The sequence below is a fragment of the Leptopilina heterotoma genome, unplaced genomic scaffold, assembly GCF_015476425.1.
Source record: "Leptopilina heterotoma isolate Lh14 unplaced genomic scaffold, ASM1547642v1 Lhet_530, whole genome shotgun sequence".
In the NCBI taxonomy this organism is placed as follows: Eukaryota; Metazoa; Arthropoda; class Insecta; order Hymenoptera; family Figitidae; genus Leptopilina; species Leptopilina heterotoma.
The window spans coordinates 398,354-410,669 of NW_025111116.1; the positions used below are offsets into that span (position 1 = coordinate 398,354).

The window sequence follows — 12,316 nt, forward strand, 5'->3', positions numbered from 1 at the left end:
ATTCTTATATTTCAATTATTATTATTTCTATGAGGAAGCAAAGTGTTCATGAAATGAACACCAAAATTATAAAAATGTACAACTTGGCAGCGGTTTTTTATGATCACCTTTAACCACAAAGCATATAGATACGGAAGCGCCTACGCGCCACGAGGCAAAGAGAGGAACCTGTTTCTGCTAATGTCGTTTTAGCTTGTGAAACATATATATGAATACTTGTCATTCTTAAGATGGGACTATGCATCTCAAAATCGAAGCATTTACTTTGTCAAGCATATGCTTAAGTTGCGGCTTGAGGCCTTTCTCCAATAGGTTTTAAAAAGTGTGCGAATGACTGCGTTACGTTGATTTTAGCATGTGTTGCTATAGCAACCGACGCAGACGCAGTCCTTCGCACACTTTTAAAACCTATTGGAGAAAGGCCTTTAAAGGCCAACGCAGAATAGATCTGTAACCGGAACCGCAATCGTTACTGTAAGCGTAAGAATGAGTTAGAGAAGGATATACAATATACCTATCCTTCTTTAACTCATTCTTACGGTTACGCTTACGATTGCGGTTCCGGTTAAAGATTCTATTCTGCGTTGGCCTTAAGGCAATGCTTATTGCACGACTATGAATCTAGGTGGCAGCTTAAGTCGCTGCTTAAGAAATAAGTATCGACTATGAATACCGCCCTAAGAAAACATTTCTGACATCACTGTATAAATGCCGTACCCTGCTGGAAGTAAAGAGATATGCAAGCGCCTAGAGGTATGACCGTACCTTTATAATGAAAATGGCACATTTCAGATGTTGAATACTCGCATGCAAAAATGCGCAAGCCTGGAATCTAGTTACTTTGGTTTGTCTCTTTACAGTAAAGCAGTTACTCCTTAATGTTAATATTCGACGGTTGTCTTTGGAGCGTTTGTGGAAGGGGAGATTTACATTTATTAGTTTTTTTCACAATTTTGTGTACTGTGCAAAACGCTCAATTGGATTTAAAAAAATTTTAATCAATCAATTAAAGTCTAAATTAACCAATGTGAATAAGTTATGCGTGTATATTGTGTTGATAAGTTAAAAAATTTTTGCAATTTTCTATGTTGTGCATAGAAATGAAAATGCGCAACGGCGCGCGGCCGCGGTGTATTTAAGTGTTATTCAAGTTTTCTAAATTGTGAATTCATTCATTGATCGAATGTAGCCTACTAGTTTTTGTAATAAATTTTATTCAAATATAGACTTGAGAATAAATCGAAAAAGAAAAAAAAAATTAAATTGTGCCTCTCCGTGAGAATAGCTGAGGAAAAAACGAGTTCGCGTCACTACACAACTCCGAAAGGTGTGCGATCTCCTTCCATGGTGGGGAGCCGTTTTCGTAGTTTGTACCTCGCGGCCGCTAGTCGCCAGCATCGTTCAGCAACACTTTTTCGACAGTCGGCGCTCGTCAAAATGAAAATGGCGGAATTAACTAGTCACTAAGAGGAACAATGCTCATTTAATGTCCAGTAGTTTTTTTGATTGTTTGCAAAAACAAAAAATTCCTTTCACGATGCTTTACTTTCAAGTAGATTCAATAGTCTAGTGATTAATTTACAGTGTTTTTTGATGAAAACAAAAAAAAATTGTGTGTGTGTGGACTTTTCTGCTGATCGAAACTGTATATCATTAAAAGAAAGTTTTGTATTTGTGTGTTTGACATTTGGAAAAAATTTGTCGTTTTTATTTTCATGAAAATTTTCGAGTGTTTAAAAGTTATTTAAAGTTTCGATCGTTGAGAATTGTCTCATCTCGTCTGAACTCGAGAACACGGCTTCTCGGGGACGAGACGAGACATGAAGTGACACGCCAGGTGGTAACTGTATCGCCAAATCGCTACGTTATTCTTCAACTACAGGAATATAACACGTTAGGTTAGGCAAGAACAGCCTTCTTCATGCCGATGCCGGCCGAATACCACGAGAGCCACGGTAACCACGAGAACGCCAATTTCGCTCTCGGGTCCACGCAGCAGGACGCCAGCAACATGACGGCCAACATGTACCGGGTGGGAGGTATGCAACTCAATTTTTCCAAGGCACCTGTTTGCCCAGCTCTCTTTTGCTTAAATTCAAAGAAAAACATTAAATTCACATTACTACGATTATTGAACAAGCAATTAAAACCACTACCCCTAAGATTTAGTCTCGAAGTGAAATCAATTTTACCGGTAAAATTTCTATTGTAATTAACATTAAATATTGTTTTAACTGAACGAAAAAGAGAATTTCCAACTTAATTTAATAAAATTGAAGCGTCCCCAACGTTAATTTCAGAATTTCCTATGTGAGCTCTATCTCATTTTACCCTTCTCCCAGGCTCTTTGCCTTCCTTTTCGCATTTGTATCTTTTCCCCTTTACCCACCCTCCACAAAACGGGAAAGAAAATAAAAAACGATTAATTTTTCTACACCTGCAAGGAATATGTAAAATCTTTTCTATTTTTCAGCACTAATTTATTAATATCTTGCTTAAATAATGTATATTTAAGCATTTCTGATTTGTAAATTGAAAACATTGATTGCGACACTTTTACCCATCTCTCTGCCACCCTCTGTTTAATTCTGAAAGTCACCCTCTTGCCTCTACCTCCCAACTTGGAGTCGCTCGGCGCGTTTTCAACTTCATAGCTCGTCTACAGTAAATGAGTTTTTTTCTTTCAAATTGAAACTTTTTTTGTAATTGAAAAACTACAAACATTTTTTTCTTAACATTATGAACGGAAGTTGTGAAAATTGTTTTAATGTAAATCCTACTGATAAATCAACATTCAATGAAAGCGGAGCGACTTAATAATCTACTCAGTGCATTAGTATTTAACAAAAAAATTTATTTTTCAGCATTCAACTCAATTGGCCAATACCTATGACGAATGATAGTTTTGTGATATTGAAGAATACATTACACGCTAAAAAATTGCTATTTGCTACTCAACTTTTTCTTAGTACTTTTGTACGAAAGGGCTCGTTTGATGTCCGTGTATGTAACGAAATAAATTAATTAATTATGAGAAAATGGAATCATTAATTTAAATAAATACTTACGAAATGTAGAGTCCTTGCGATAATCTTTTATGTTTTCTTTATATTTTTCTTCTTTCTTCTTGGTAAACATAACAAAATTAGAAACTAAAATTCCCATTTTGCAAAATTTTGGGATTTTTGAATGTTGATATCTGAGGCATTTCATTTCAAACCATTCCACCGATAAAAAACAATCGCAAGGAGAGCGAGTTTCTAATAAATTTTATTATATAAAAATTTAATTATTTGTAACATATTATACATTGAATCGAAAGAGAATTTCATAAACTTTCTAGTACTATTTTTTATGTTTTTTAATTTCGTAGAGAAATTCCTGTTTGAAAGTTTAAACTCTTAATATCTCAAAACACCCCCCGTCAATTTTTATCAAAATTATATGAAAATAAAGCTTAATTTTTCTAGTTTCCATTTCCGTATAATATATTATGGACATTTAATGGGATTAGTAAAAAAAAATTGTTTAAAAAATGTGTTTTTGAAAATTTTTTTTTAATTATCCCATTAAATGTCCATAATATATTATACGGAAATGGAAACCTGAAAAATTAAGCTTTATTTTCATATAATTTTGATAAAAATCGACAAGGGGTGTTTTGAGATATTAAGAGTTTAAACTTTCAAACAGGAATTTCTCTACGAAATTGAGAGAAATTTAAAAAAATAAATATAGCACTAGAAAATTCATGAAATTCTCTTTCGATTGAGTGTATAATATGTTACAAATAATTATATTTTTTTGTAATAAAATTTATTAGAAAATCGCTTTCCTTGCGATTGTTTTTTTTTCGGTGGAATGGTTTGAAATGAAATGTCTCATCTTCTTTACAGAAAAATAAAAAAATGCTTTTACGTATATTTTAATTAATAATCACTTTATAAACATACACTAAAATTTTCGCTTTGGTCCGAGTCTATACTTTCTCTAATAAACATATTTTTAAAATAGTACATTTTTGAAAGATATGTAATGCATGTAACTTTTTCAAAGTTGAAGTTGGTTTACCATGAATAGTAATAATAAACCAACATCAACTTTGAAAAAGTTACATGTATTAACCTTAAAAAAATGTACTATTTTTAAAGTATTTATATATTGGAGAAACTATACTACCGGTCAAAATAGAGAGACCACCCATTTTCAGGTGAATAAGCAACATTTTAAAACAAAATTTATGGAAACAAAAATTTTTTTCTTTTCATTTTTTTAAAGATGATACAATTTTTAAAAGAACAAGATATTTCAGAAGTCATTTAGCCAATATACAATAACAACCGCTGCGCTTGGTTGTAGGGGATAGTACACGGAAAAAATTCCGGGACATTAGATGCGCCGAGGACAGTGTCAACAGCAGTACATTTCATTTTGCACGTCTGAGGTGCCATTTCGAGATATCAGACGTACATAATGCACGTCAGATACCCCAAACTGGCACAGATGGCGTGCAAAATAAATGTAGAAGAAAATTTGACACAACCTGTACATCTGACGTGCCGAAACTTTTTCCGTGTACCAGTCAGGTAGCAGTGAACAGCCCAGAGGCTCTCACTGCTGTCTGGCTGCACGGAGAGAAAAAAAAGAGAGCCGTTTGATTTGTCAAGAGAGCGCTGTTTTCCCTTTATAAAGCGCAGCAGTAGCGCCGCAAACGTCGAACGGTTATACTTTTTGAGGAGTATCGGTTCTCTTCTCCACACAAATAGAGCCGCTTACTTTCCAAAAAGTGTACCCGCTTTCCGTAAAAAGGAGAACCGTTCTCCCCTCGAGAGTAAGCAGCGTGCTTAACCTCAAGTTAAACGGCTGTTTCGCATTTAACGCAACCGCTCTATAGGCCAGTCGGTGAGTGCAAAAAGTGCACATAAGTGCAACCTGAAAAGTCAAAGCAGTTTCTTGTAGTTTGAGGGCCCCAAATAAGAGCCCCATAGTTTGCACCACATTTCCGGTTGCGAAAAATGGTGTAAACAATCGCCAAAGTTCGAAAAACATGGTTTTTCGATGACTGTTGCTTCCGGTTAAATTTTAGGGGAAAAAGTTGTGATTGAAAGTTATAGAGCTTGGAAATAGCTTTCAAATGATTGGTCGCAAGTTAAAAAAGCTTAATTAGTCTAGTTGCAAATGAATTTAAACCATTAAAAATAGCACTTTTTTAATTGTTTAATAACTTTGTTAATAATTATCGAATTTGTTTCTAACTTCCCAGAAATATTCCCCTTACGAGGCTGAATAAATCCCAAAAAAAATCAACTTGATCGGGTAAATAGTTTATGCATAATTCCATTTGTTAACTAAAAACATATAATTTTTCAACGGAATTTCCCCACTTTTGGACCTGCGAATTTCGTTTTTTTTTCTTGGAGAGTACAGTTAAGGAGTCTTACTTTAATTCCATTTAAATGGGAAATTGATTTTTTTTATTTAAGTGCATAATAATAGACGTTAAAAAAGGGTATGTTTTTTGACATAAACAAATGGAATAACTCGGCCAATTTTCACTTTATCGATTTCGTGTAAAGGGCATTTGATTTTATTTGTTTTCACAAAACTTTTCCAAAAAAAAAATCCAATCTAACTTCAAGAGGTAGAGAGTTAACTTTTTTTAAAAAAAAAAATTCCTGTCAAGTTAATTATTAATGTTTTTTATTGAAATTCGCACCACTTACAGTTTAATACATGTATTTTATGTAAAAAAATTAAACATAAGGTTTTGTGCATTTATTTTTAATTTATAACAAGTAAAAGTAAATGTATCCATTTTTCAACCTCTGAACGGCGGAGTGGGGGTACTCGGAGGAGCGTGATTCTTGCCGCCACAACTGAATTCAGCCGTTCAAATTTGCAAAAATGGTCATAACTTCGTTAATTATTTACCGATTTTTATCTTTCTTTTTTTAATTTGATGTATTTTTTTACGCCGAATCCAAAAATGATTTTATATGTTTTCAAATTACAATATTTTTAATAATAAAAAAGAAAAAATTTTTAACAACAAATTTTTAATTATTATTTATTATATTTGACAAAAAATTCTTTTCGTACATATAATTCCATTGAATTTAAAATAATATTATGACATAAAAAAATTAAAATTAATTATATATAAGCTTGTAGCATCAGGTTCACATATGCACGCCTGTTCAACTATCAATACAACAATGCTACACACTTATAAGTAAATAATTTTATTTTTTTTATGTCATAATATTATTTTAAATTCAATGGAATTATATGTACGAAAAGAATTTTTTGTCAAATATGATAAATAATAATTAAAAATTTGTTGTTAAAATAAATTTTCTTTTTTATTATTAAAAATATTGTATTTTGAAAACATATAAAATTATTTTTGGATTCAGCGTAAAAAAATACATCAAATTAAAAAAAGAAAGATAAAAATCGGTAAATAATTAACGAAGTTATGACCATTTTTGCAAATTTGAACGGCTGAATTCAGTTGTGGCGGCAAGAATCACGCTCCTCCGAGTACCCCCACTCCGCCGTTCAGAGGTTGAAAAATGGATACATTTACTTTTACTTGTTATAAATTAAAAATAAATGCACAAAACCTTATGTTTAATTTTTTTACATAAAATACATGTATCAAACTGTAAGTGGTGCGAATTTCAATAAAAAACATTAATAATTAACTTGTCAGGAATTTTTTTTTTAAAAAAAGTTAACTCTCCACCTCTTGAAGTTAGATTGGATTTTTTTTTGGAAAAGTTTTGTGAAAACAAATGAAATCAAATGCCCTTTACACGAAATCGATAAAGTGAAAATTGGCCGAGTTATTCCATTTGTTTATGTCAAAAAAACATACCCTTTTTTAACGTCTATTATTATGCACTTAAATAAAAAAAATCAATTTCCCATTTAAATGGAATTAAAGTTAGACTCCTTAACTGTACTCTCCAAGAAAAAAAAAACGAAATTCGCAGGTCCAAAAGTGGGGAAATTCCGTTGAAAAATTATATGTTTTTAGTTAACAAATGGAATTATGCATAAACTATTTACCCGATCAAGTTGGATTTTTTTTGGGATTTATTCAGCCTCGCAAGGGGAATATTTCTGGAAAGTTAGAAACAAATTCGATAATTATTAACAAAGTTATTAAACAATTAAAAAAGTGCTATTTTTAATGGTTTAAATTCATTTGCAACTAAACTAATTAAGCTTTTTTAACTTGCGACCAATCATTTGAAAGCTATTTCCAAGCTCTATAACTTTCAATCACAACTTTTTCCCCTAAAATTTAACCGGAAGCAACAGTCATCGAAAAACCATGTTTTTCGAACTTTGGCGATTGTTTACACCATTTTTCGCAACCGGAAATGTGGTGCAAACTATGGGGCTCTTATTTGGGGCCCTCAAACTACAAGAAACTGCTTCGACTTTTTAGGTTGCACTTATGTGCACTTTTTGTACTCACCGACTGGCCTACTACCGATAGGTAGAGCCGCTTACTTTTTTTTCTCCGTGTGGTATTATCCCCTACAACCAAGCAAAGCGGTTGTTATTGTATGCAGGCCCTCAATTGAGGCTCCGGATCTTAAAAGGGCACACGCGCGAACACACGGCAAATAATTTGGCCCCTGGAGATAAAATTTTGAAGTTGTTCAAAATGAATTTTAAATTATTGTTTCTTATACAGAATTTCAAGGCGAAACTTTGTTTCTAATAAAAAATTTTTATATAATTTCTCGTTTTCACGTAAATTGAAAAAAACGTGATTTTTTAAGTTAAGAAATTTTAATGAATTTTTGACTTCAACTCGTGACTACTTCGTTTAAATATTAATATTTTTCCACGAAATTTACACACAATATTCTTCAAACTATTCCAAGAGTGAAACAATATTTGGAAATTTAAAAAAAAATTGTATGTAAAAGTAAATAATTATTTAAATAATTTTGTCGGAAAAATGATTCTCCTATTTTCAATTGAAAAAGTTGAGTGACGAATTTTCGTTTTCGGAAAACTTTCAGCGACAAAAATGTTCATTAATATGTTAGGATGTTTTTTGGAAAATATCTCGCCATTTGATAATAAATTAAAGACAATAGAGCAATTTTAACATCGTCGCGCTCTGCTGTAAAATTGCGGCGTGGCGGCGCACGTGTAGCATGGCCGCCATTACAAGACCAATGTATATATAGTTAGACATTGTTTACATTTACAGCAGAGCGCGACGATGTTAAAATTGCTCTATCGTCTTTAATTTATTATTAAATGGCGAGATATTTTCCAAAAAACTTCCTAACATACTAATGAACATTTTTGTCGCTGAAAGTTTTCCGAAAACAAAAATTCGTCACTCAACTTTTTCAATTGAAAATAGGAGAATCATTTTTCCGACAAAATTATTTAAATAATTATTTACCTTGACATACAATTTTTTTTTTAAATTTCCAGATATTGTTTAACTCTTGGAATAGTTTGAAGAATATTGTGTGTCAATTTCGTGGAAAAATATTAATATTTAACGAAGTAGTCACAAATTGAAGTCAAAAATTCATTAAAATTTCTTAATTCAAAAAATCACATTTTTTCCAATTTACGTGAAAACGAGAAATTATATAAAAAATTTTTATTAGAAAAAAAGTTTCGCCTTGAAATTCTGTACAAGAAACAATAATTTAAAATTTATTTTGAACAACTTCAAAATTTTATCTCCAGGGGCCAACTTATTTGCCGTGTGCTCGCGCGTGTGCCCTTTTAAGATCCGGAGCCTCAATTATGGACGCTGTTTAATTATCTTAAGCTTATTTTAAAGGTAATTTTCTTCAGAATGAGAATTACTTATAGACATTAACGTGTAATTGTTTTCTTAGTAAATGCAAGTTGTCAAAGTTAGACAAAAAAAATTCAAGAAATTTGAAATAATTTTTATGTACACTGAGAGACCTTTGGGACTGTAGCGAAACATAACGTATGTGACAGCAGCTCCACTATGGTTTTGGTGCGCTGCGGTAAAATTTTGGGCGCGTGACAGTCCCAAATGTTGGTGAGAAGCTCACCGAAGTAGTGGGGATGCCGTCATTGGTTTGCAGCTGAACAACTTTTGGACTGTCACGCGCCCAAGATTTTACCGCAGCAACCCAAAAGTATAGTCCTGTAGCGTTCCTCCAAAATGGTCAGTAGCAGCCTATCGAAAGTCTGCTGCTGACCCAAAGGTCTCTCAGTGTACTAAAAACTATTCTAGAAAATATATAAAACATTATATGGTGTAGATTTTTCAAGAGAATTTAATAAAAAAATATGTTTGAATTTTAAAAATTATTTTTCTGTTAATAAGATTGTTTCAAATTTTTTGAATTTTTTTGGTCCAAGTTTGAAGACCTGCATTAAAAAAAAAAAAAAAAATAGGTGGTCTCTTAATTTTGACCGGTACTGTAGACTCGGTACCAAAGCGAAGATTTCGGAGTGTGTTTATACTGTGATTATTAAAATATCCCTAAAAGCTAATATTTTTTTATTTTTCTGTAAAGAAGATATTAACATTCACTCAGAAAAAAATTTGTTCGAAACAACCAAATTTTGGTTGAATCAACCAAATAAATGCATTGCTATACAGTCAACCAAACGTTTGTTTGATTCAACCAAAAAATTTCTTCCAATACGTTTATTTGTATTAACCAAATGGTTATTACACTTAACCAAAAAATTTTATTTAATATAACTAAAAAATTTGTTTATTTCAAGAGAAAAGATTTGTTTGATTCAAATAAATAGCTTTAGTAAACGTATTTGGTTTATTTAAATAAATATTTTTGTTTACTTAATTTTGTTATTTATTTTCCTCTAATAATATTTGAATTTCCTAATTTAATATTTTCTAGTACATATTATTGGTTAATTTATAATTTATTATATAATTATTGATATTTTAAAATTATACATATAATAAATTATAAATTAACCAATAATATGTATACTAGAAAATATTAAATTAGGAAACTCAAACATTATTAGAGGAAAATTAATAACAATTAAGTAAAATATTATATATTTATTTCTTCATATAAACAAAATTACTTAATTATAAAAAAACATTTGAAATATTACATTAAACATATTATAATTATGATTTTTATACGTGCACTCAGAAAAAAGTTTATTCGAAACAACCAACTGAAAACTTCACAAAACCTTTTTGTAAATATTCTTCTCACTGGTACAAATTAATTAAATATGCAGTAAGTCAATGAACACAATGTATTTAATATTTATTTAACCGACACTTATAATTTTTTTTCTTTGATTTACCGATTTAACAAATACATTTGACGCGAACGCGGACTGTAGACAAGTAAGATCGCCATTTTTAAATTCACACATGTACTTTTTGAGACAAGCAAATATTTTTGTTCGACTCAAATAAAATGATTTGGTTGAATCAAACAAATTTGTGTGTTGTGTTGAACAAATTGTATTTAACTAAACAATATTCTCTATTCAAAACACAAATTTGGTTAAATGAAACAAACAACTTCAAATAAAAAATTTCTGTCCAATATCCAAACAAATTTTACGTATTTATTAAAATAAACCAAATTTTTATTTAAATCAACAAAATTGTTTTATCGTGACAAATAAAATAGGTTAATTAAACAGTTTGGTTAAGTGAAATAAACTTTTTCTCTGAGTGTTCAAAAATCAAAGAATTTAGCAAAATGCCCAGGCGGAAAAGTCGGACGAATGTCGGAGTTTTATTCATATTTCTTGAAATTATCATTTTGATCCGAGCCGGTTGTCAGGCGGTAGAATGCCAGCGCACATCTGGCTAGTAAATTAAAAATCCGCAGTCGGTACAGGGCCAGGTCCCAGTCGGTTGAATTATACACAGAACGGCCAGTTCCGAGACGGTTACCAGCCCGCTACTGGCCAAGTCATCTTTTGGAATAATACGCGCGATTTTTTTTTATTATTTTATTTATTTATACCTACTAATATACAGAAAAATTTCCAAAAAGATTCGAGATGGGCCGACTCATAGTTTTCGTTCTATAAATTTTTTAATTAATTTGTTTATAAAAAAAAAATTTTTTTTCTTAAAAATTAATAAAAAAATTTTTTTTTAAAGTACATAAAAGTTAAAGAAAAACCAAGATTTTCTTTCTCTGACAAGTTTTTTCTAAACTCAAAACTTTCAAAGTTACAAGCTATTAGACTTATAATTCACAGTTTTCATTCTATAAAAAATTTATGGAACGAAAACTACGAGTCGGCCCATCTCGAATCTTTTTGGAAATTTTTCTGTATATTAGTAGGTAAATAAATAAGAAAAAAATAAAAAAAAATCGCGCCCAAATTTAAAAAAAATTAATTTGTTTATAAAAAAAAATTTTTTTTTTATTAAAAATTAAAAAAAAAAATTTTTTCAAAAATCTTTTAAAAGTTGAAGAAAAACCAAAACTTTCTTCCTTTGACAACTTTTTTCCAAACTCAATACTTACAAAGTTATAAGCTATTGAAAATAGGTCTACTTTTAAAAATCCAAAATTTCGAAAATTCATAACTCGAAAATTTTGGCAAATATGGAAAAATAAAAAAATACGTATTTAATATTTTTCTATGAAGAACGAGAAAAAAATATGTTTAACCGATTCTAAAATGTCGTAGAAAAATTTGCCGTGGAATTGCCCATATATAGTTAGACATTGTTTACGTTTACAGCAGAGCGCGACGATGTTAAAATTGCTCTATTGTCTTTAATTTATTATCAAATGGCGAGATATTTTCCAAAAAACTTCCTAACATATTAATGAACATTTTTGTCGCTGAAAGTTTTCCGAAAACAAAAATTCGTCACTCAACTTTTTCAATTGAAAATAGGAGAATCATTTTTCCGACAAAATTATTTAAATAATTATTTACTTTGACATACAATTTTTTTTTAAATATCCAAATATTGTTTCACTCTTGGAATAGTTTGAAGAATATTGTGTGTAAATTTTGTGGAAAAATATTAATATTTAACGAAGTAGTCACGAGTTGAAGTCAAAAATTCATTAAAATTTCTTAACTCAAAAAATCGCGTTTTTTCAATTTACGTGAAAACGAGAAATTATATAAAAAATTTTTATTAGAAAAAAAGTTTCGCCTTGAAATTCTGTACAAGAAACAATAATTTAAAGTTCATTTTGAACAACTTCAAAATTTTATCTCCAGGGGCCAACTTATTTGCCGTGTGCTCGCGCGTGTGCCCTTTTAAGATCCGGAGCCTCAATTATGTAAACAGAAAAGCTATTTCGTT

At 30.6% G+C, this 12,316-nt stretch overlaps 1 protein-coding gene across 1 annotated transcript in view; it reads left to right on the forward strand.

Annotated features, from left to right (window-relative positions):
* Window positions 1-866: 866 nt before the first annotated feature.
* LOC122508312 (metastasis-associated protein MTA3) overlaps window positions 867-12,316 on the forward strand; it is a 231,998-nt gene continuing 220,548 nt past the window's right edge. Inside the window, exon 1 of the mRNA XM_043621586.1 lies at window positions 867-2,039. Within this exon, the coding sequence (XP_043477521.1) occupies window positions 1,922-2,039 (118 nt within the window). The 5' untranslated portion in view covers window positions 867-1,921. The remainder of the gene's footprint in view (window positions 2,040-12,316) is intronic.